This window comes from Clytia hemisphaerica, unplaced genomic scaffold (genome assembly GCF_902728285.1).
Source record: "Clytia hemisphaerica strain Z4C2 unplaced genomic scaffold, Clytia hemisphaerica genome assembly, whole genome shotgun sequence".
Classification (NCBI taxonomy): Eukaryota; Metazoa; Cnidaria; class Hydrozoa; order Leptothecata; family Clytiidae; genus Clytia; species Clytia hemisphaerica.
The window spans coordinates 847381-871513 of record NW_027103590.1 but is presented as its reverse complement, the minus strand read 5'-3'; the positions used below and the strand labels follow the sequence as shown (position 1 = coordinate 871513).

Here is a 24133-nt window from a genome sequence, read left to right as displayed (position 1 = left end):
ACATTTTTAACTGCAGAGAGTTTCTCTGTGAAAATAAGGAAGTTGCTAATTTCAAGTTTACGTAAACAATCTTTTTTGTTTGAATTTTTTAAGGGGCTGAAAATATGGGTCGGACAGAATATATTTTGGTCGGACATTTCATCGATTGGGTTGGACAATGTCCCATGTCTGACCATTATTTCAGGCCCTGCTGTTCCTGCTAAATCTCGATTAAAAGTTTCCTTTCTATTATTCCTATCTGTAAAGAAGGGTGTCAGAATTAGATGTCACTATTGCACGATTATACATTATGAGCTTTGTGGGGTGTTTAACAGTTTAGGAAGAATAATATGTTTTCATTTAAAGAAATGACAGGCAAGTCATCTATGACACAAGCAATCAACATAAAAAGTGATAAAAAATTAAAGAGAAAACCCCTAAGTGAGCAAAAATGATTGTTTGTCAAACTTTTGGATGTAGAACTTAAAAAAGTCAGAGTCAGAGGGTTTCGCTATGATATATAAATGAAGATTTGACATGCATGGAATAATAGAGGAAAGACTAGAATTTTACCCCCTGGAAAATTTTGCGCCTTCATCTATTATATTATGTTCAATAGTAGAAATAGAAGAAAAATAAAGATTAACCTCCAGGCAAATTTGTGAATAGTTTTATGTTTTTGCAAAAGCACCAAATATTTTCTCATCCGATCACAGAAATTTTTTTTGTCTAATATTTGCAAGAGTGTGGTCTGATTGTTTAAAAAGTAACTTCCAATCAAACAAAAGTTCAGTGCATTCATCCAATTAGAAAAGATTTTTGATAATTTAACTAAGGAAAAGTTTAAGGAAAAGTCAAACCTTTTGAAACCACTTAGAAAAAGAAGATTATATGGCAAAAATATCCAGAACATTTAATAACAAAACAGAACGTACATCTTCTACAGGAATAAAAAAATTAAAAGGGAATTATAATTTTAATAGGGTTTCTTCAAACTCTTCTTTGGCCTTCTTTAGTTGACTTTTGGACCAGTAGGAAAAAATTTAGTAATAATGGATGACCGTTTTGATAATTTAAACAATCATTTTGATTATGAAGAACACGACAATGAAAGTGATGACGATGGCCCTGCTGTCAGGTAATTTCGTTATTTGAATTGGGAGTTTTGTGGTTGATAAACATCAATACATCTGATTCTTTAATATGTGTAAGTGAAAGGATATATAGATAGCGTTTACTTTTGAATACCATCCAAGAGCTCTAAGAACTAACCTTTAGCAAAGATTTTTCTCTGGGAATTTTATAAGTAAGGACTTCTTGATTTTCTTATTTTCTGCTTTTAGCTCAGACGAGGAACAAAATGCAGATATTGATTATTTTTTAACCATTGAAGCTGGTAAAGATATCATCAAAGAAAAAGGTGCATATCTTGTATAATTCTTTTTTGATTATCTTATTAGTAAATTTCTGAGGTGGGTTCATTGGTTTTTTCGCTCTCAAAATAGATCACCCCAATAGGTTCGATAAAAATCAAGATTGCTAATCATATTCTTGTAATATTCTTTCTTACAATAGATTTTCAAGGTTTTTGAATTTTGAAGTTTGTGCGTAATTTTTCAGGAAATTTTCCATCATCTTCAGCAAGTGGTTCACAACTGGACGAGAAGATAGTGTTGGGTCAAACAGTAAAAAAAGATGATCTTTTTTATGATGCAGATATAGATAAACAAAATCAAGAATGGATGGATAGAAAGAGAAAGAAAAATTCTTCATCAGGTCTGTTTTTATTAGACATTCAAACTGATTCATATAAAGGTTTTGGCTTGTTCATTTATGCTTATAATTATACAAGTGGAAATTCTCAAATTTCCCCATCATAGAATCGATTGAATTGTTTGTTTTGCAATGATGCGCTGACCATTATTGTTTGCAATTAATTTTGTTTAATTTTGTTAGTTTTGTTAGATTAATCTTTTTCACAAACATTATACTGAGATTTATTTGATTGATTTCCTGACAGGTGTTGAGACCTCCTCTGCTCATAAAGCTCCAAAAAGTGACGCCATTTTAAGTTGTCCTGGATGTATGGTAACCGTTTGTATTGATTGCCAGAGGTATGTTCATTATAATATCTTACTTAGTTTGTTTAGATTATATCAAAATTTTTCTATAATAAGTTTTTCAATTTAGGCTTTCTACTTCAGGCAATTTAAAAAGACCAACAAGTAAAAGCTAAAGAATCAATCTCTATTTTCGAAAATTCAGAAAATGTCCAACCTATTGGGAAATAGACTTACAGGCCAACAGTTACCACTTACTATACAATTGTTTTTTAAGGCATGACATCTACAAGACACAATTTCGAGCCATGTTTGTTATGAACTGTTTTGTGGTCATTGATGAAGTACTCAAATACGAAACTAAAAATAAATCTAAAAAGAGAAGGAAAAAAGAAGGGCCAGGGAAGTTGGTCCCAGTTGAAAAAGACAGTGAAGAAATTTTAAATAAGGACCTTGAGATTTATAATCCCGTGAAATGTGATTGTTGTCAGACTGAAGTTGCTGTTTACGATAAAAATGAAATCTATCATTTCCACAATGTTCTTGAAAGCTTGTCTTGACACTTTAGAAGATCTTGTCGAATTTGAAACTTATCGACCTCATGGAGAATTTTGATGGATAGATTTTTGTCAATTTTTTATAGTTCATAAATTATTTTGTTTTCACTTTAAGATGTAAATATTTATTTAGAGATAAACATAAAAGATGAATTAAATAACCAAGGTTTTGTTGAAAACTTTCTTTTTGTCCTTATATACACTGATGTTTCTTTTCTTTATAGTAAATAAATCACTAAAAAAGGATCCAGCTACTTATTTTTGAGGAATGCACCAGCAAGTTCTTCCTGACACTAAAGCAAATGCAGGTATAGATATTGTTCATTATTTTTTCAAGGCCACTGCTCAATTGACAGCCTTTTTTATGTGAACCAAATGTTTGACATCCCTTTTTATGTGAACCAAAACATTAGAATCAAAAATTTATATGTCAAATTTTAAGTTTGCCTTTTAGTCATAGCTTCACTAAAATACCACTGTCCTAATAGCCTTTTATGAATTGATATACTGATATTGTACGCAATCCCTTGTTTACTCTGTAAGAATCGTGCTTACTGTCCATTATCTTGTGTGATGCTATGGGTGCTTGCCGTTTGCAATTAAATAATGAAAAAAAACTTTTCACTTGATTGAAGACACAGTTTGTAATTAAAGCTCTTATGCCTTTTCTGTTGCTAACCTGCTTTCACCTCAATTTCATTATTCTTTCTAATTCCAGTTGATTATTTTTCTCTAGTGCAAAACCCTGTATCCATTCTCCCTGCAAATGGGCATAACAAACGTACTGAATATAAAATTGCAACCAAACTGAAAGTGGCAGAAAAGCTAATCTCAACTGAAACATTACCTCAATCAATGAAAGACAATCTTGATCTAGTACGTAATGTTGAAGTCCAATCAACTGAAAAGATTTCGTTCATCCATAAAGCACCCAAAAGAAGAACACCAAAGCCGCAAAAAGAAATAGTAGTAGTGTCTGAACTCACTAGCAAGGATAGACATCGTTACAAGGAAGCTGATCGCAGAATCAAAGAAAAGTCAGATTTTGACAGTTTAATGACTGTTCTTGAGCTGGACAATAAAATTAACAAGGTGAATGCACAAAGTTTTTTTTCTTGATGAAAGGCCTGATATAACATAATAAGTATACTCTAGTTTTATTTCTACATTTCATTCAGAATGTTGTTATGAAAATATCTTATTGTACTTTTCCTTATTTGATTTCTCCCAACTGCTGAAAAATATCTTTTTAGAAATTACTCCTTTCTCATTTTTAGAGTGATGTATTGAATGTAGCCAGAAACGTGATCAACACCGAAACATCACATCGCAATTTCTTGGTGACTGAACTGAGAAAACTAATAGACTTTAATATTCTTCCTAAATTACAAAAACTTGCTGTTAGCAAGTCAGGGGATGGCACATCATGCCATTGTCATGATAATGCAAATGGTTATTTAAAAGATGTTTTAAAGCATTTTAATGAGAAGTTCAATAAACAAATTGATTCAGCGTTAGTAAATGCATTACTAAAATGCATTACTAATACTGTTACGAGATTTGTGCTATCAGTGCTTACGCTTAAAATCAATGAGTCTACAGCATTATATTATCAAAACCCAAGTTTTAAAATACACGTCTGCACCAGAAAGTGTTTCAGCCGTTATGCTCTCACCAGATGACAATCCAACCATAGTTTTTTTACCAGATAAAGCAACAAGCTCTCATGCTCCCATCAAAGGTGCTGTATCGGAAAGCTCTACTAGCACGAGGGTTCCCTCAGAAGTTGCTGTACCTAATAACTCTCCTTCAAGAACGGGAATGTTTTTCAAAAATGCCCTTTCCATAACACCAACAACTCCTCAAATAGCGGCAATAGCAGCACCACTCTATCCACAGCATTCACATCATTCACATACAAATACGATCTTACATCCTGTACAGCCACCACCTCGGCCACAAACACATATAATTCTACAGCCTATACAACCGCAAGCAAATATGGTACAACCTGTTACTTTTCAACCAAATAAAAGGAAACGAATTGATAATAAATTTTTATACGTTCCAAACCAGCAGCTCCCTTATCAAAGAAATCCTTATTTGACGCCAAGTACATTACAAGTTTTGGAAGCTCAAGCACCTTCCAAGTCAGAATCCATTGAAAGATATGCAGACGAAATTGAAAATGGAATCAATATTGACGATGGACTTGCAGCTTTGGTTTGATCTGTTTTTATATATACATCAGCAATTGAATTCCTTCTTACACCAATATTGCAAACAATGTGCAATCAATTTAAAAAGATTTTGAGTAGGGTTCAAAACTACTTTCAACCTTGTCTTTTTTTTGATTTTTGAAATTGGCTTGCTCATACCTAATCAGACAAGACGCCATAACTATAGGTACAACATGCAAGTAAATTAAAAAAAAAAATACCTAGGCAAGACAAATTTAATTTATTGTTCTACAAGAAAACCTTTAGAAAAAATATGGATCAGTCGGTCGGTGTAATAGAAATCTATTTCATAAAAGCTAGGGTCGGAAGGTCAACGTCTGAAAAAAATTGGGACATTTTCAAAGTCCCAAATTTTGCATAAGTGAGCTTTTTGTTTTCTCAAGGTTTGATACTTCATAATCAACTCTGGGGTCAATTATGGAGCATGGCTGTAAGACCGTTTCAATTATTAAAATTTAATTTCTCAGAATTATAATAATGACATTATGATATGATTTGTCCTGGTCGCCCAGTACAATGCACTTGGACCAGTATTGCGTACTTAGTCTGTTGCGCAGTATTTTTGTGGTGGGTGGGTTTTTTCAGTTTTATTCTATTTTGAGTTTATCAAATTTTGATTCTCATGCATATTTTTTATAAATTATTTTTATTTGAATTTTATTTATATTAGGCAAATGAATAATTAGGATTAGATTTTGAAAATTTAAAATTATGATCATAAAATATAAAATTAAGTATGGATTAAGAATACATATAGTATAGAGTTTGTTTCTCGTCTGGTATTTCTTTTTAACAAATCTTTTTTTCGATCATTCATATTTCAATTTGTTATTGAATTGACTGACCATCCCTATTTTTTCAATTTTCAGCACAAAAATAAGAATAAAAGCAAATATGAGTCCATCCATGTTGAAGTAGAAAACAATGCTTTTCATTATGCACAAGTTTTGTTGACTTGTTGAAAATGTTTGGCTTGATTGAGTGGCTTTTTCTCTGACATTGCAAACAGGTATTAACAGAACCATTTCAACTATGTTATGAGTTGACCAATAATTCTTCCTATTCTTATACTAATGGCGTAGAAGTGTTGGTAAATATTTTCTTGATGTTTTTAAAAGTATACAATTTTAGTATATTACCCTATCATAGGTCAACCCTTGTAATTATATGTGAAATTTAAACTACAAACTTTCACACTTGAAATCAGCTACCTCTTTTATAAGGATTCATTTTTAGGCTGAAGTTTAAAAGACATTTTCTTTTGTAATCCAATTTTTTCTTGTTTTAGAAGTTAGAAGGATTGAGTCCAACATGCTCATGATCAATAACAACAACCATGATAGTAAAAATAGTAAGACAAATAGAACTTTCATTGAGAAATAAGCCAAAGAACTACGCAAGCTTTCGAATATCCTTACAAAGAAATAGAGTAAAATTAAATCCAAAGTGTTGCAGAGCAAATCTGATTGATAATATCTTGTTAATTTTCTCTCTGTACAGTAGGGGAAATATTTCAAAATAAAGTTTCACGTCACTAGTTTTTACTATCACCAGCCCTCCGTGTAGGTCCAGAAGAACCTAGGTTGGATAAACAATGATTCCTCCCTCCATAGCTAGTGTCTACTAAACAGCTGTAATACCCAGTTGATCCATTCCCTACTACTTTGAATACAAAAACATTACTTTTTAGAGATTTTCATGTTTTGTTTAGGTGTAACATCCGCCATTATGGAAGCAAACGTTCGAATCTGTAGAAGTGAACCCTTACGCAAATCGAACAGTTGCTTCCATGATGGCGGAAATGCAATAATAAAATGTCTCCTAACATTACATCACAGATCCAACATCTGATTGGTTGCAAGGGACGTGTTGACTGATTTTACGTCACTTCCAACCGTTGGGTCTATGGTGTGATGTCAAAGCTTTTTAAATTTAATGTGCAAGTTTTATCTACAGAGGTGATGGAAGGGTGTGGTGACTTGATGTTGATGAAGAATGTGGAGAATGAAGGAGATGACATCAATGTAGATACTCTCTCATCTGGTTTGTCATTACTTTTTTTTGTGTGTGGCAACACTGTTGAGTTTGCCATGGCTTTGATATTGTGTTTCTTCGCATTGTATTGGTTTCAATCGTTAGATTCTACATAAACAAATTAAATTATTATTTGGGTACCTTAAAATATTACACCTTAACACCTTGATCAAAATTTGATCATGTAGAATGGGATAATTACGATGGGTGGGTTTTAAAATTTTGAAAATAAATTTTGAAAACTTTAGAATGGGTTAGAAATAGGTTGAAGCTTTGACTATAGGTGAAATTGAAAGTTTCCATATTGAATTGCTGAAGAAGTTTGCTTAATTCATCTTATTTACAATCTTTCATTTGTAGGTGATGAAGTGGACATCGAATCATCGTTCAACTTCCAACTATTTCGTGAAAAAAATCTGCCATCTACCATACCCAACTCTGATGGAGTTCCCTTGCAGCGATATCTGACAGTACGCGCAACATCAAATGATGATTCTAGTTCTTCAAGAGGCTCAAGTCCTTCACTTTCTTCTATCAAAGCATCCAGTAATGTCCCCAGGAAGGTATGGAGTTATCATTTAAGACTTTTAATAATCGGTGCACTTTTATATTTGACTCTCTTTCTATTGATGTGTTAATATGGTACAGGCTGTACGAATCATTCCATAAATTCATTTCAGAATTTTAATGTCAAAAATAATTACATCGCTTCAAGTTTCACACCTAACACAGCAATTTAACACATCTCCACGCAGTAAGACAATACATAAAACATGAAGCAATGAATTTATATTACACAAGTGAAATAGGTTAAATATCAAGCTGAAAATTAATTTATGGTGGCTGGTCACTCTCTTCAATGCTTTTTCTTCACATACATATTCTTTATCTCCTCTCATGTGTTGAGGCTTTTCTCCCTCTTGACACAGTAAAACTTGGCTCCAAAGGAGTCAATAAATAATTCTGTAGAGAATTTTCCTTCTGTCCACTATTTCTTTCGAAAAATCGGAAAATCGGAAAATCTGTATTTGTGATCTGCACCATTGTAATGTCTTCAGATTGGTTGATTGGTTGATTAGTTGTAATTGACGTAAAATCAGTCAATGCGTCACTTTCAACCAATCAGCTTTTAGGTCCATCGAAGACATTGCAATGGTGCATATCATGAATAGTCTTCCTTCAATATAACCTGATCTTGCATGACCGTCTTTATTTGCTCCATCTCTAAACATGTTTCCCTGCTCTTCAAAGTTTCAGGGAAAGTTGACTCTTTTGATCTTAATACGACAGATGGTGACCAAAATAGAAGTTTAGATATTTTTTCTTTTGCTCTTAAACATCTTAAACAGTGACCTGCAAACTGTATCAGATGGATTTCTGTCTCAGTGGAGTTCATGAAGAGGTTTTACGGTCTCCAAATTCTGCATAACTCAACAGCATCTCAAGACAATGTGCTGATTTGCTGTGTAAAATCCATTTCTGTCTCAGGCGAAAAATTCTACTTTGACTGCACGCGGAATTATATGAAATATTGTTTTGCAGGATGAAGATCAGTTGACAAAACACAATCAAATGGAAAGACAACGTCGCCGACAGATGAGCGGTATGTTTGTGGAATTGCGACAACTTGTTATTGATGAAGATACTGTGGAAGGGGACAGTAGCAGGGATTACCTCAAGGTAATTTTCAATTCCCTGATCTGAACACAAAGAATCCAGATCTCTTTAGAATGTGCACATACCACAAATCTCTGGATCGGGCTTTTCATGTAAAAGGAAACGTTCCCAGTTTTAGAGCTGAATGGATCGCCATCTTATTTTCAATTCTGGTCGTTAACAGCGCGTTTCGAATGTTTTAATAATAATCTAAGGTAAATTAGAAAACAGCATGGCGGACTAGTCAACTTCAAAACTGGACACACTTCTATGGGAAATCTGAGACACCCTTTCTTCTAAGAATAAACTTTTCATCTTGAGAGATCTGTTTAAAATCATGAATAACAATGAAGGGTTAAGCAAAGTAATCAATTCCCCTATGTTTATTAGTTATTGATATTCACTCATTGTATTTTAACACGCGTTTTTCTTTTTTCTCTACTTTTCAGGACAAAACGCCAAAGGTAACGATTTTTTTCTTTTAGAATCAAGATAAATTAGGTTTGGCTGTCATGCAGATGAAGCCTTCCTTTATCTTCAGGATTTAGGAAGGTAACAAGTCAAATAATTGTTAGATATTTTTGGCATCACACTTACCAATTTGCAAAAAATCAATATCTTATTTTACCTTGATTCCGATGTAATGTCCTATTTGCTTTCAATTAATACAACAACAAATGTGATGTTGAGTTTAAGGGCGTTTCCCTCCTTGGAGGGTCTTTGCCCTGATTAGAAATAATATTATATTCTAAGTAAATAGACGCGTTATAGACCACCAATAAAGTGGTCATAGAATTTAGAGCTTGATAGTAGAATGTGAACTTTTTTTACAGGTCATCGTTCTAAAGAAAGCGAAAGAGATTGTACTGAAGGAAAAGAAGTCATCGGAAGACCTCGCATTGCAAGCCTCCCGGCTATCATTAAAAGTCATCGAAAATCTGGTCAAGTTAGATCTCTTGCATGGAACACCGAAAGATGTGTGCTGCCCAAACAAACAGCCGATCGAAAAAGCCATTCCTATCATTGAAAACAATTGTTATGAACCGAAAAACATTTCTATCGTTTTATCACAGATTTGTTGGAAATGTAGGAGGCTAGATGTTGACATTTTGTCATCGTTGTTTAAGGCAAAGAATGAACTGAGAGAAAAGAATTGGAGAAAGTTCAAATCATACAAGGTACACAGTATTGACCTTTATTGAGTTTTATTTGTCCTCCTATTCATGATATGCACCATTGCAATGTCTTCCACGGACCCAGCTGATTGGTCGAAAGTGATGTATTGACTGATTTAACGTCACTTGCAACCAATCAGCTGTTGAGCCCGTGATGTAATGTCAGAAGACATTGCAATGGTTTATATTATGAATTGAGATAAATTCATCGCCCCGTTGATTTAAGAAACCATGACCGAGAGGGATGCCCATAATTTCGGCTATAATCAACATGAGACTAGCATCATAGGATTCCAAATTGATACATGTCATCTTGTGATGATCGCCGATCGTGCACACCAAGAGTTGTGATAACAGAAGTTTATTAGTTTCCAGGGTCTCCACTCCATTTCATGTTCAGCTCAGTTTATAGAGAGCCGAGTTGGCTTGTCATGTATTACTTAAAAAATAAAAATAATCAAAAAAGTCAAAAAGTCCTAGATTACTGGGAGATCCACGTATATAACATCGAACCTGTCAATCTTCCTTGATTGTTTCTCAGGTTCATGCTGCAATATATTCTTGCAAAAGTTGAGCTCAAAGTATGAAAATATGAAAAATTCATCACAACTTTCATTCGGTTCTTTCAGGATAAAGCAGTGACCAAACAAACAATTGCGTCGAAATCAAAGCCTTCACAAATAATAAGATCACTTTCAAAAGACACGGCACCGAAAGAGGTCTGGGAATACAATACTTACGGAGAACCAATCAAAAAGAAGGTTGCGAGAAATAGCGGGAGTACCTCTTTTTCTGAACGGAATATCTGTTGGTATGAGCAACCAAAAAATGTGGTCATCTTTAACCCTGATGACGTCATCAAATCAACAGAAGGAACGGCTGAATATATACCCCACAATGAAGAAGAAGGGTGAGTTTTATTAATATTGTAGACTTAAACCTTTCTCCTTCAAACATCACCTTGACCAATCACAACCTTTTTCTACCATAATTGGCAATTCAGTCTTACAAGACGCAATGTTTTGTGTCAAAAACTCTTCTGTCTCGACAAAATATATGAAGTATATAAAAAGGTTTTTCCGTCCCTTCTGTTTCTGCATTATTCACCAAAGTCTCAAGAATAATATGTGCTAATTTACTTTGTAAACCAAGACTCTACGTACATGTGAAAAAGCTTTACTGCCTTACTATATGTAAGCTTAGGGAAATTCCCCATCCCTGAAGGTTTTGATTGAAATTCTACGTACATGTGAAAAAAGCTTCAATAAAAACTTTACGTAATATCGGGGAAGTTCCAAAAAGACAGCCTTGCGAACAATTTTCCGTAAGATCTTCAGTAAGATTTTGCATACATGTGAAAAAAGCTCGCACATGTAAAAAGCTTATGAACGGTTTTTCGTAAGCCCTAAAGTAAGATTTTACGTTAATTTGAAATTTGCTAGTCTAAGTATCACTTTTTGGACCTACCCCGGTGGGGTGGAGGTCCTATAAATTAACCCGTGTTCGTTAGTTAGTTAGTTAGTTAGTTAGTTAGTTAGTTAGTTACCAACTTTTCTCGAGATTGGCTCATTCAATTTTTCTGATTTTTTGCACAAAGGTGCATTACTATAAACCCTCGAATGTGACGGAGCCCGATTTTCGAAAAAAAAATTTTTCCGGCCGGTAGAACCGGAAATGTCCCGAAAAAAGCGGTTTTTTGAGATTTTCTCGAGATTTTATCATTAGTTTTTTGCGATTTTTTGCACATAGATGCACATTAGTACTGCCGAAAAGGTGTCGAAAACCGTTTGCCGAAAAAAATTTTTTCCGGTCTGTAGAACCGGAAATGTGCCGGAAATCGTCGTTTTTTTCACATTTCCGTCACATTTTTTCAACTTATTTAATTTTTTCTTTACAGAAAAATGTTCTTTATGATGATGCCCAAAACTTAGCATTGTTTGATTTCCAAAAAAATCATCCTTTGAATCCGGAACTCCTTAGAAATCGCCGGAACAGGCGAAAACCGGCGTAAAACGGTTTCCTTCATTTTTTCAACTTATACTCGACAGATTTTCATGATTTTTCGCACAATGATGTAAAATGGCAATGCCCAAAATTATACATTACTTCCATTAAATTCTAATTATTCGTTTTATAAATAGGTAGGTCCATTAAAGTATTACTTGTTTTTCTAGGATCAAGAAACGACAGGATGAAAAATCAACGGGTACTACAGTAGTCAAACTGCCGATTTCCAATACACGACCGGTTCAGCTAAATCAACCAATCCCCGTCTCTGCTGCCCAACTGTTTCAACTTCACAAAAGTCCCATCGAAGGTGTTTACAAAACCATAGCAAAGTTTAAACGACCGAACGGCGAAACACAGATCATCGTCAATGCAACAAATACACCTGCTCAAACACAAGCGAACAAGTAAGATAATTTTCAAGTATCCACCGTAGTGCAGTGGTAGTGTGTCAGACTACGGTGCTCAAGGTGATGGGTTCAATCCTCGTCCCCATCCCAAAGAAAAATGGTACTTGATGACTCTCAGCTCGCTGCTCAGTAATTAAGAGAAAGTTCAAAGGCAAATGGACCAATCAAGGGAGAAAAAGTGCCGCCTTTGGATAGATGGCTATCGAAAGAGGAGCCTTCGGGTCGCAGACAGACAGACACGCATGCTCTTAGTTTCATAGCCCGAAGATCCATGATATGATTTCTCACATAAAAGTCTCTTTCACTTGAACTGTAATATTTCCTTAACTCGGATAACTCGTCCCTGCAGTTAACGATGCTTTAAAAACCTTTTTCCATAACTCGAAAAAACTCTAACAAGTTTCCCGTGCGTGTTCGAGTTACTGAGACTCTACTGTATTTATAAGCTGACCAGGGGGGGGGGTCTTGCAGTTACTCCTTGACACTATGTGGAGTAACTGCAATTTTGGACATTTTCTACAGACACCACCACCCTTGCAGTTATTCCATAGTGTACTAACTGATTTTACCCTCAAAATTGGTGTATACCACCCCCAAAAATGCCAAATTTGGCAATTTTTTCACTGAATTCCTCATTTTTGATACCATTTTACTGGCTACGTCTTATTAACGACCGTTCAAGAGTTAAATATCTCAATCATTTTGCAAGTTTGTTAAAATATCTTTCATGCCTTGATTAAAGAAAAAATTTTGTGATTTTTTTTTGACTTTTGAAAAAATGTTTTGAATTTTTTTGCTTCCGGAATTTTTAAAAACCTAAAATTTTAAGTGAAAAATTAAAAAATGTGCTCACAGTACACCATATCCTACCAAAATCGACAATTTTGGGCTTAGGCACCACCCATGTTGCAGTTAGTCCACTGGTGGAGTAACTGTTTTCCCAAATTTTGGTTTATATACCACCACGGTAGTAATTGTCATAGTGTTTATATAATAACTGCATGACCCCCCCCCTGAGCTGACGGCAAAATAAATAGCATGGTCTTCAGAGCTAATAATTCGAAAGTTTCAAAATTTCCAACCAAAAGAATCGTCGATAAGATTCTGCTAATCAAACACGCCTTTTGTCTCGGTGGTCACACTCAATTTCGCAAGAAAATTGTAAAACTTTTCTCAGCGATAAAACAACTTCTTTTGTTGGCTCTGAGAATTGGACTCAAATTTTAGTGTTGTTAAAAGCAGTTTAACCAGGACGCGCGAAATAAACGGCCGATGGGAGATTGACCCAATCCTTTAGAGCTTAAGCGTTGGCGAAACAACATTACAATTCATTATCTGATAACAAGAGGTGAGCGGTGGATTGAAGGCTCCTCTTTCGATAGCTATCTATCTGAAGGTACTACGTTGGTGGACCACTCTTCCGTGGATTGCATCTCTTATAATTTTGGTATTTTTTGGTATGAACCGGTCAGTGAACAACCTATGACTGCTAACTTTAGTTGCGCGTTACATTACGCTGAATATAATTGTCCATATTGGGCTTTTCCAGAAAAAATTTGAATATAGGGGGTGAAGAATATAACATTCTTGGAAATTGACTTTTGACCCCCCGGACAGCAGGTCTAACCCCTCAGACAAGCATCAGTTGACCCCTGGACATTCAAAATTAAAATTAACCCAAAACAGAGAAAATTTATCCCCCGGACAAGGAAAATTTGTAGATTTTTCACTACCCCCGGACACTATATTCTCCGACCCCACGTGCATGGGTACGGACATTTTCTGGAAGAGCGCATTGCTATTATTTCACTACTTTGTAAAATATAACGCAAATATGCTATTCTTTTTTTCAGTATCGTTTGGTTCACTCCTACAACAAAAGAAAGTCACGTGGTGTCCAAACCTCCTGAAAAAACAGAGGCGTGCGCATCACCATCAACTCAAGACTCATTCACATCGACAGCCATCAACGAAGCGCATGATTCGGTCTGTCATCTCAAGATTGAAAACGTCAAATCGATAGCACTTGAAACTTCTTCAAAAAATCCTCCTTCAAGCGAAATGAACAGTTCGATGTCACTTGAAACCTTATCAAGAAATCCTCCTTCAAGCGAAAATATCAGTTCGATGGCACTTGAAACCTCATCAAAAAGTCACCTTACAAGTGAAATGAAAATTTCAAATGATCGAACACCAAGCCCAGATATCGTTGAAACCTCGGTCAAAAGCCTAATATCTGGTCGTCCCGATTTGACCAATGGACCATCTGTAATCGTGGCAACCAAAGACAAAACAACTGTAAACACAGAATTGCTTCCCCTTGTCACTTCAGATAGAATCAATATTGGCAGTAAGTCTCAAGCAGTTACCACGACATGTATCCATGGCAATGTGACCTCAGCTCATGTGACTTCATCTCTTGTGACGTCAACTCATGTGACATCAACTTTCAATAGCATTGGAACATCCGATAATGACCATTCATCGATACCAAACTTGTTAGCCTTTGTTACAAAGAACTCCATCCCTCTGCATCCCTTAAACGCTACAAAACTTCATGGAGAACAACTTGGAATTCAGAACGAAGCTATCACCAAACACTCTCTTCCAGAGACACCGGAGACCTCTTACCAGGCTCCAGACTGTGAATCAACACGTGTTCCTCCAGATCAAGACATCGAGATATCGTTCCCAGAAACGACATTGACTGATCAGGACACTCTTTGTGATCTGAGAATCGAAAAAGTGGAATCTGTTGCGAAGTTTCCACATTCAACACTTTCTGATCAGGATGAAGTTAACTTTACCATAAAAGACGTTAAATCAATAACAAACCTTTCGCAAAGGACTTCATCACCTCTGGATGATTCACGTGGCAAAGATGTCGATTCCTCAACAACCAACAGACTTGACTCTTCAAGAGATGTTAAAATAATTCAAGTTATTGATGCAATGAAGCAACTCAGTGGCTCAACTCGACAAGCGGATCAATACCTAAATAATTCTACACTGGCAGCAAAAACCCATCCTGGAAACCCCGTCTCGTCGCCTTCCTCAAATTCTGCTCAATACAATGCTTACACTGAATCATTCCTGGCTACAAAGGATGCTTTCACTTCAAATAAATCTTCTCACGGTTCCCTTTTCAAAGCCATCGAACATCATTCGGCTGACAGCGACAGTGATGACCTTCTCGTGATCGATGATCTACTCGACGAAGAAGCACAAACTTCTACGATGCAACCCTTGAGTTCTACGAACCCTGATTGTACCACACAAAAGAAACAGGGACATACCCACAAAGACTCACTAAACTGTAAAGAGCAACAATCGAATGTGAAGTATACCAACCGTACCACACAAGAGAAACAGGGACATTTAACCCACAAAGATCCACTAAGCTGTAAGGACCAACATCCGCCCCAACAAAGCGCCCCGTCTCCATCAACTCCAATACACGAAGACAAAGAACGGTCACGTGACGAGGTCAGACATCAATATAGATCTGCAACGATCCAAGGAGTTGAAACGTTCCTCAAAACTTTCCAGAAGAAACAATCTCAGAGCATCCAACAACACTCTGCAGCCAACATCCCTCAAACTCATTCAACTGAAGATGCGAAAACTACAACATCAGACATCAAGTTGACCAATCATCGAACTTTTTCAGCTAATGCACTGAAAATAAGAGAAGGTATGTTAACATTTCTCGCAATCAAGTACCGTATTATTTCGAACAAACGCCCCTTCTTTAGAAAAACGTTTCTTGGTACGGGACGCACAACTTGTTAGGGTACCCTAGACAATATCATATCTGACGGTTAATTTCTAGAATTTAGCGCTGCATCAACCCTTAGCGGTGTGGTCGGCTTTTTAGGGAACTGGGAATGAATTTACAAGGAAGATTTGTTGATTTGTGCACGCCATAACTAAATCTAGATTTGTTCTCGGCACACGGCATTTTTACGCCATAACTAAATCAAACTAAGCAAATTTCCGCAGAAACTCCTGAGACATTTTCTCAAGTCTCTGTGGTGGAGTGCATTCGAATAGCTTTATTATATTGACGTAACTATATCGCTTCAATAAAAATCTTTACCAGAATATCAACGCAGTCCCTCTGCCCTCTCCGCTTTAAAGGCTCTTGGTTTCATTTTATCAATCATTTTTACTACACAAATTTAGCGAAATGAAAGCTTACAAATGTTGACACTTATAAGAGGTTTTCTACTTTTTCTACTCAAAGCATCCACCATTCACTTGAGGAAGGGTTTTGAAGGGATCACGAACTTTAAAGAACTATTTAGAGACAGTAGTACAATATAACAACAATTATTTGAATAAATATGACCCTTCTGATCACAAAGAGCTACTCGTCTAATTGGAGCTTTAGACAATTTTTGATTCTGATGACATAATGCATCTCAATTGCTTTGAAATTTTCAGCACCAACCAATCAGACAACCACAACATTGCGAGATTCCTCCACCACAACCATCAACAGCAGACCTTTGTCAATCCATAGACAACATAGCCGCCAACCAAACTCCTCCAAGACATTGAGCACACTATCGGTACCCTTAACAGCACTTGAGCCAAACAATCCGGCAACAATGAGAAAAACTCATTCCACGATTGATGGCAACCGTTCGAATTCTCCTGAACTCAAGAAGCGAAAACTCACAAACAAGGATGTCCAGTATGTACAAAAGGAAGACGTTAAGAGCTGGATTGTCACCTCACAACCAAAGAAGCACCAAATTACAAACCCTGCAAATACCATACAACATCTACAGACAGGGAGGGCAGAAGCGAACCATGCTAATGTATCAGAACTAAACACCACTCAAGCTGCCAACACCGATCAAGTTGCAAACACCAACGCCAACAATGTAGGCAGCGTACAATACTTACAAAAAGAGGATGTTATGAAATGGATATCTCCTCCACAACAAGAATATTTGCAAAAAGTTGACCCTGAAGTGTTCTCACTCCGCCATGTTTCTTCTCAACCTCAAAACAAGTCTCCTCAAATACAACCTTCTGACGATAATCTCAATGGAAGATCTCAAATTAATCATCTTGACGACACTCCACCAATTATGTCTTTTGAAGCTAATGAGGACTGCAACCGACACACGCTTTCGCCTACGCTTCAGACAGTACAACAATCAGAATCACAATTGATTCACTGCCGCCCACGAAGCGCCCCACCAGTCCCAGTCTACAAGAAGGCAGACATACTCTTCACACCTATCTCCAAAGGACGACACAAACCCTATCATCAACCGACCAATAACAAACACACTTTCGCTTGTAATGTTTGTGGTAAACTATTTTTCGGTTTCCGCAACCTTCAACAACACAAACAGAAATCCCACAACTTTGTGAAGTGTGAACTTTGCTATGAGTGTTTTCCCAACATTAAAAAATTGAAAACTCACACCAACAATCATTTTCGAAAGTTACCGCCCAATGGTGGGAAGTTACCGCCCAATGGTGAAAAATTGCCGCCAAATGGTGGAAAGTTGCCGCCCAATGGTGAAAAGCTACCGCCCAATGATGGAAAATTGATAGCCAGTGGTAGATTAACAAATTTGAAAGAAAGATCAACCAAATCAACCGACATTCAATCGGTAGAGATGAGAGTTACTAAAGACCACACCCAAACCTCACCCGATCGAGATGGAGATGCCTTTAAAGAGCCTGAAAATCAACCAACCAAAATACAGAAGTCCACTGAAAATGCCGATCCAACTCAAAGAAACACTGCCAGAAATTCAGCTAAACAAGAGGAAAACCCCGCACAAAAAATAGAAGATTCATCAAATGAAAACAAGGTTGTACAACCAAATCAAAGTAAAGATTCACCAAATAGAAACCAGGTTGTACCAAATCAAAGTACAGATACGGATCCAACGAAAAACATAACACAAGAGCGAGAGAAAAGTCACGGTGGAGGAAAGTTACGCCCCCAAAGTCAGGGTGAAGGAGAGTTACGCCCCAAAAGTCAGGGTGAAGGAGAGTTGCGCCCCAAAGGTCAGGGTGGGAAAGAGTTATTGACCGATCTTTTCGCTTGCAACAAGTGCGGGAAAATATGTTGCGATCTGGGAGTTTTGAAGAACCATGAACGCACACACAGAAAAAAGTCTTTCAAACATTCTCATAAGCTTCTCACAAAACATACCGAAAGCACTCCTAAAGAATCAAGGACACATCCAGTACTCTCCGGTACAGTTCTACCAATAAATCAGGAGCCTGCACCAAAACCGCAAACACCACAAGTTGATCTCCATGAAATTATTTCAGCCAAGAATGTTCCGCTCAAGAATTTAAACCCATCTCAAAGTGTCGATAACACGCACAAGCGAACAAAGTCCAACAAAATGGTCTCCACCAATGAGAAGAAGCGAATTCTAGTGTCCAGTCCTCCAACAACTGCAACTCCAATGACGATCCATCGACAGCAAGAAGACAATTCGAATGGCAATAAAAACATCTCTACTGCGACTTCGACAAACCTTCATAAAGACGCAGTTGAGATTCAAAAACTTTTCAACGAAGGTCCCTCGAATGGTAAGAATAGTTAATAAAATTGCTAATTCTGAGACTTAGTGTCCACCAAAATTGTATTCATTGTCAAATTATAATGTATTCACGCCAAAAAAACTATATATCTGAAGAAGCTAATAAAATTCCAGAAAACACTAAGACTTTTCCCACATTATATGCATTTTCCGAATTTAATGCCGTTTAATTTGTAAACAGGTTTTTCACGACGAATTTCGGTCGAAAATACCGGGTGCGCCACAAAAAAGTTTCTCTCTTTGAAACTGATTTTTTGGAAATCTAAGAATTAAGAAACAACAATTCCTATTCCATCATAAAGAAGAAAGATAAACTTAAATTTTGATGGGTCATTTATTAAATTCAATTCATTAGATCAAAAGTTATGCTCAATTGAATAAAAAAGTTACTTTCAGAAAGTGCCTGAAAACGTTAAAAATCGACCTATTAAATTTTTATTTTAAAATTGGCAATCGCAAGAGGCTTTACATGATTAAGACCACTTTTTCAGTAATTAAACATATAAATTTTGAAAGTGATTGAACGAAAGGGTTTAAAATGTTCATTAAAATCATTCCAATTTACTTTTAACGAAATCTTCCACAGATTTTTGGTTCTAGACTAGATAAAGTCTATGTAAGGCTGGATGTACCTCGAAACCCATATTTGATGTATTTTTATAAATTTTACCAGATTTTTTGGCTTTTTTCGACGAATCTTCTGCCTTTTATTGAAATTCAATCTTCCTTTATATAACAAACGGTCAATTAGACAGCTAATTATCATTTTTAATGACTGAAAGGAAGATAATGATGTATCATGTAATTATGCTTCTGTTTAATTTAATAGGTCGATTTTTAACGTTTTTGAGAATTTTCAGAAAGTAACTTTTTTATTCAATAGAGCATAACTTTCGATCTAATGAACCGAATTTAATAAATGACCCATCAAAAGTTAGTTTATCTTTCTTCCCAATTGGAATAGGAATGCTTCTTTTAAAATTTTTAGATTTCGGGAAAATTAGTTTTAAAGAGAGAAACTTTTTTGTGGTGCACCCGGTATCACACTAACTTTCTCATTTATCATCTTCCCATGAGAACATTAGTGAGATTTCAGTAGCAGCCACTAGGGTTGGATCCTGTACCGTGATTCACCCTTGCATTGCAAGGCGTACGCCTAACGAACCGAGCTACTCAAGCTTAAAAAAAAGATATTTCTAGCCAACCGTCAAATTGAATTCTGTTTGAATATTCTTTGTGTCATCCACCAAATTAAGTAACTTTACAAAATTTCTGTTTTCAAGGTACATTGGCAGCAGTAAACGATCGTCACAAAAGCATGGCAAGGAATGATGGCGATCAGATTGCGCTATTCAAGCAACAGTTGCAACACATCTCAGAAGTCGCTCAACTTCAACAAACACTTGCTCTCAACATGGCGAAAACCTCCAACTGTAAAGACATTTCCATCGCGCGAGGTTTCCAAGAAAGTGCTTTAGATCAAAGTTGTAGGGTCAAGAAACTCCTTTTATCGTCCACTAAACTTGAAGAGAGTTTCCGAAAACTCGATGAAAAATTGCGTAAACTCAGTAAGAAACCGCGAAAACTCAGTAAAAAAACCCGAAAACTCAATAAAGAATATCAAGCTTTGAAGGATGATTTCGAAGCAAAACTTGATTCGTGTCGAAAAGAGATTGAAGTTCTACAAAATCGGTCTTCTTTACTCCAGCGACAGATATTGGTGCAACACAAGAGGTTACATTCCAGTTCCTTTGTACCCACGTCAAGGAATCTTGAACCAAAAGAAGACTCGATAGAGGTGTATTTCGATCATCGAAACGTGGAAAAACTCAAAATGTTACAAAAGCAATTATCCATCGACCTTGACGCTTCCATTATCTTACAGAAAACATTCAAAAATATGATCACTCAACCAATAGGCTATCGAACCCCCCGCAAGGACATTCAATCGCTCCACAACGAGGCTAGGGAAAACGAGCAACAAATTCGTCAACTCCAGCCAACAGCAAACAAGTTGAAATCTACTTTAAAGGGAATCCAAAGGTACACCCAACAAGGGGATGTGGATAATGCCCAACTAACTCTGGTCAGGAAAGATTACATCAAACAATTCATATCTTTCCACAAACAAGCGGATGAAACACAGCAACGAACAAAGTATCTTCAACGGAAAGTTTTACTCTTGCATCGTGAGAGGAATCGTCAGCAAGAAGTGTTGAGGAAATGTTCTACTCTGGCCAAAGAATCCGGCGTCAAAGTTTCTCGAATTCCCATCGCCCCAAACAAACAGATCGCCCCGTTGCAGAAATGTATTACTGTAGACGGAGAAGCTACCCTCAAGGTTTCTCAAAATCTCATCGCTCTAAACGAACAGAACCCTCCGTCTATCCCTGCATTGTTACATAAACATCAAACAGCCTCTAATCCAAACGCTCAAACAGATGTTTCGGTTACGGAGGATAACACATCAACGAAAGAGTCCGATTCTTCAAGTCATCAGACTTTGGCAGCTTACAATATTTTATTAAATCTTTCTTGTTGCGTCAACGCTATCCCAACCAGTTTTGATACAAGCAATGCGACCGCTTCCCCTATGTTATCGTCACCAGCAGCTTATAACACTGCAATGGTATCATCAACTTCTGTTCGTAGCACTGCAACGACATCATCGAATTCTCAACCAATCACATCTTCATTTTCAATCAAATCTGAATCTGAAGGTGAGTAAGTGAATCTTTATTATTATTATACTTTTCACATTGCGGAATTGCCAAGGAAGATCAAATGTTAGAGATGCAAATCATGTTATGCACCACTGGAGAGACTTTTTTCAAAAATTTCCACCCAATACTTTTTCTATTCTTTAAGTGACGTATATGGTGGAAAATTTAAAAGTTTTCAGAAGGCTCTCCAGTGGTGCATATCATGAATAAGGGGTTTTTCATGTTTTGTCAAGTTACTAAATTTTCACCATAATGGTAGCAAACTTTCGATTTGCTTAAGGGATCGTTTTTTTTGGATGTCATCTTTCCTGGCGAGAGTTAGCTACATTGCGGTTGAAGATAATGCGCTTCCAGGCTAAGAACTGTCTCTCACTCAGGCTCGTGAATGGTCCTTTTCAGAACATAAGGTCAGCTCAATTATTATTGAATTTTTTTCCTCGAAGGAGGAGCTTTAATACGGTAATGTTCTTAGATTCATGGGAGCCTTTGTTTCTCATAATAAATCTTTTCATTTTCAGGGAAATTGACGTGTCCACCTGACAATGTCAAAAGATCACCACCAATGTTGTCAGATCAAGTCAACTCGAGCACTTCTGTTGCAACAACCGCAACAACGACCACCGCTAACCTGAGTCAGCAACTTTCGTCCGCGCCAAACGATCAACAGCCATATACAGTGTCCAGCAATCCCCTTCGGAACTCAACGCCTCTGGACGCTATCACACCACCCGTTTCCATGACATTGGTAACACAGCCAGTGACGTCACTTCCTGTTTCAAAGACAATCACAACATCCCAGTCTCAAATGGCGAGCAGTTTTGCACCTACAACACCTTTGGTTCTGACTGCTGAACAATTGAAAATGCTGACGGCAAAAGTGACAACAAACTCTACGATTTTTGCCCCTACAACGCATGCGCAGAGTACACCTGTCTATTTCAAGACCACGTGTCCAACAGCACTGGTCACTTACACCCAACCTTTGTTTTTGAGCGCAAAACAAATCAAGGTTGTGCCACCAGGGACCACCAATAATACCATATTTTCACCTTTAATTCACACCCAAGCGACCCCTTCTGCAACTCACACACAGCCTTTGAGTTTGACAGCGGAGCAGCTAAAAATGATTTCATCTGTCATTGCATCTTCCACTCCAAAAAACATCGCAACGTCAAACACAACGACGATAGAAGCTCAGTCACAGCCCTTGCTTCTTACTGCAAAGCCAGCTAAACTTGTTTCAATCGCGACGACCATTTCTACAACACACACGATATCCTCAACAATGAAGACCACTCCAATCGATGTTTCAAAACCTGAACTGTCCTCAGTTGACAACAAGACAACGATGTCTACCTTTGCAAAGTCTTCACCACAAAAAGACTCGACATCTCTACGTAAAAGAGACCTAATCCTGAAATTTTTATCTGAGACAGAGAAGTTGCAATCAACAAGAGGTTCGACTCAAGAATCGCCTGCCAGGGAAGAGATCGTGGACAACAAAGAGGTTGCTGCCGAAATTGCAACATCGACCGCCGTAGCAATTCAACAGCCTTCATCAATAGTCTGCTCATCATCGTTGGAAGTCAATGTTGAATCTGGAGATACAGGCTTGCCAATCAAAGAATCGATTGCTACGAAGCAACCCGGCAATTTACTGGTAACTGTTCAAATTGAATCCAACAATCTCCCGACACCTGTTCAAATTGAATCCAACAATCTCCCGACACCTGTTCAAATTGAATCCAACATCTCCCGACACCTGTTCAATTGAATCCAACAATCTCCGACACCTGTTCAAATTGAATCCAACAATCTCCCGACACCTGTTCAAATTGAATCCAACAATCTCCCGACACCTGTTCAAATTGAATCCAACAATCTCCCGACACCTGCTCAAATTGAACCCAACAAGCTCCCGACACCTGTTCAAATTGAATCCAACAATCTCCCGACACCTGCTCAAATTGAACCCAACAAGCTCCCGACACCTGTTCAAATTGAATCCAACAATCTCCCGACACCTGCTCAAATTGAATCCAACAAGCTCCCGACACCTGTTCAAATTGAATCCAACAATCTCCCGACACCTGTTCAAATTGAATCCAAACATCTCCCGACACCTGCTCAAATTGAACCCAACAAGCTCCCGACACCTGTTCAAATTGAATCCAACAATCTCCCGACACCTGCTCAAATTGAATCCAACAAGCTCCCGACACCTGTTCAAATTGAATCCAACAATCTCCCGACACCTGTTCAAATTGAATCCAACAATCTCCCGACACCTGCTCAAATTGAATCCAACAAGCTCCCGACACCTGTTCAAATTGAATCCAACAAGCTCCCGACACCTGTTCAAATTGAATCCAACAATCTCCCGACACCTGTTCAAATTGAATCCAACAATCTCCCGACACCTGCTCAAATTGAATCCAACAAGCTCCCGACACCTGTTCAAATTGAATCAAACAAGCTCCCGACCCTGTTCAAATTGAATCCAACAAGCTCCCGACACCTGTTCAAATTGAATCCAACAATCTCCCGACACCTGTTCAAATTGAATCCAACAAGCTCCAGACAGCTGATACGAAGCTACCCGACAATCTACCGATACCTGTTCAAATTGAATCTAGCAATTTCTGGACAACTAATATAAAGATACCCGACAATGCCAAAACCTCAAATCCGAGCGAACTAAACAT

General features: G+C 37.1%; 4 protein-coding genes across 4 annotated transcripts; all 4 read left to right on the top strand.

Annotated features, from left to right (window-relative positions):
• Positions 1–862: 862 nt before the first annotated feature.
• LOC136801551 (E2F-associated phosphoprotein-like) lies at positions 863–2761 on the top strand. Its single transcript, XM_067058190.1, has 5 exons — positions 863–1117; positions 1323–1399; positions 1600–1755; positions 2000–2093; positions 2317–2761. The coding sequence occupies exons 1-5, from the start codon at positions 1032–1034 to the stop codon at positions 2597–2599; spliced, it is 696 nt and encodes a 231-aa protein (XP_066914291.1). The 5' UTR covers positions 863–1031; the 3' UTR covers positions 2600–2761.
• Positions 2762–2779: 18 nt separating this feature from the next.
• On the top strand, positions 2780–4825 carry LOC136801572 (uncharacterized). The gene is made up of 4 exons (XM_067058207.1): positions 2780–2904; positions 3333–3688; positions 3874–4219; positions 4305–4825. Exons 1-4 carry the CDS (start codon positions 2865–2867, stop codon positions 4823–4825), a joined length of 1263 nt encoding a protein of 420 aa, XP_066914308.1. The 5' UTR covers positions 2780–2864.
• Positions 4826–5765: 940 nt separating this feature from the next.
• Positions 5766–21324, top strand: LOC136801571 (uncharacterized). The gene is made up of 13 exons (XM_067058206.1): positions 5766–5845; positions 6128–6187; positions 6793–6879; positions 7231–7433; positions 8413–8550; positions 8976–8990; positions 9360–9704; positions 10331–10611; positions 11876–12115; positions 13972–15812; positions 16565–18694; positions 19989–21183; positions 21318–21324. The coding sequence occupies exons 2-13, from the start codon at positions 6148–6150 to the stop codon at positions 21322–21324; spliced, it is 6522 nt and encodes a 2173-aa protein (XP_066914307.1). The 5' UTR covers positions 5766–5845; positions 6128–6147.
• A 909-nt stretch (positions 21325–22233) lies between these two features.
• Positions 22234–24087, top strand: LOC136801570 (microtubule-associated protein 6-like). The gene is made up of 2 exons (XM_067058204.1): positions 22234–23088; positions 23344–24087. The coding sequence occupies exons 1-2, from the start codon at positions 22234–22236 to the stop codon at positions 24085–24087; spliced, it is 1599 nt and encodes a 532-aa protein (XP_066914305.1).
• Positions 24088–24133: the final 46 nt, after the last annotated feature.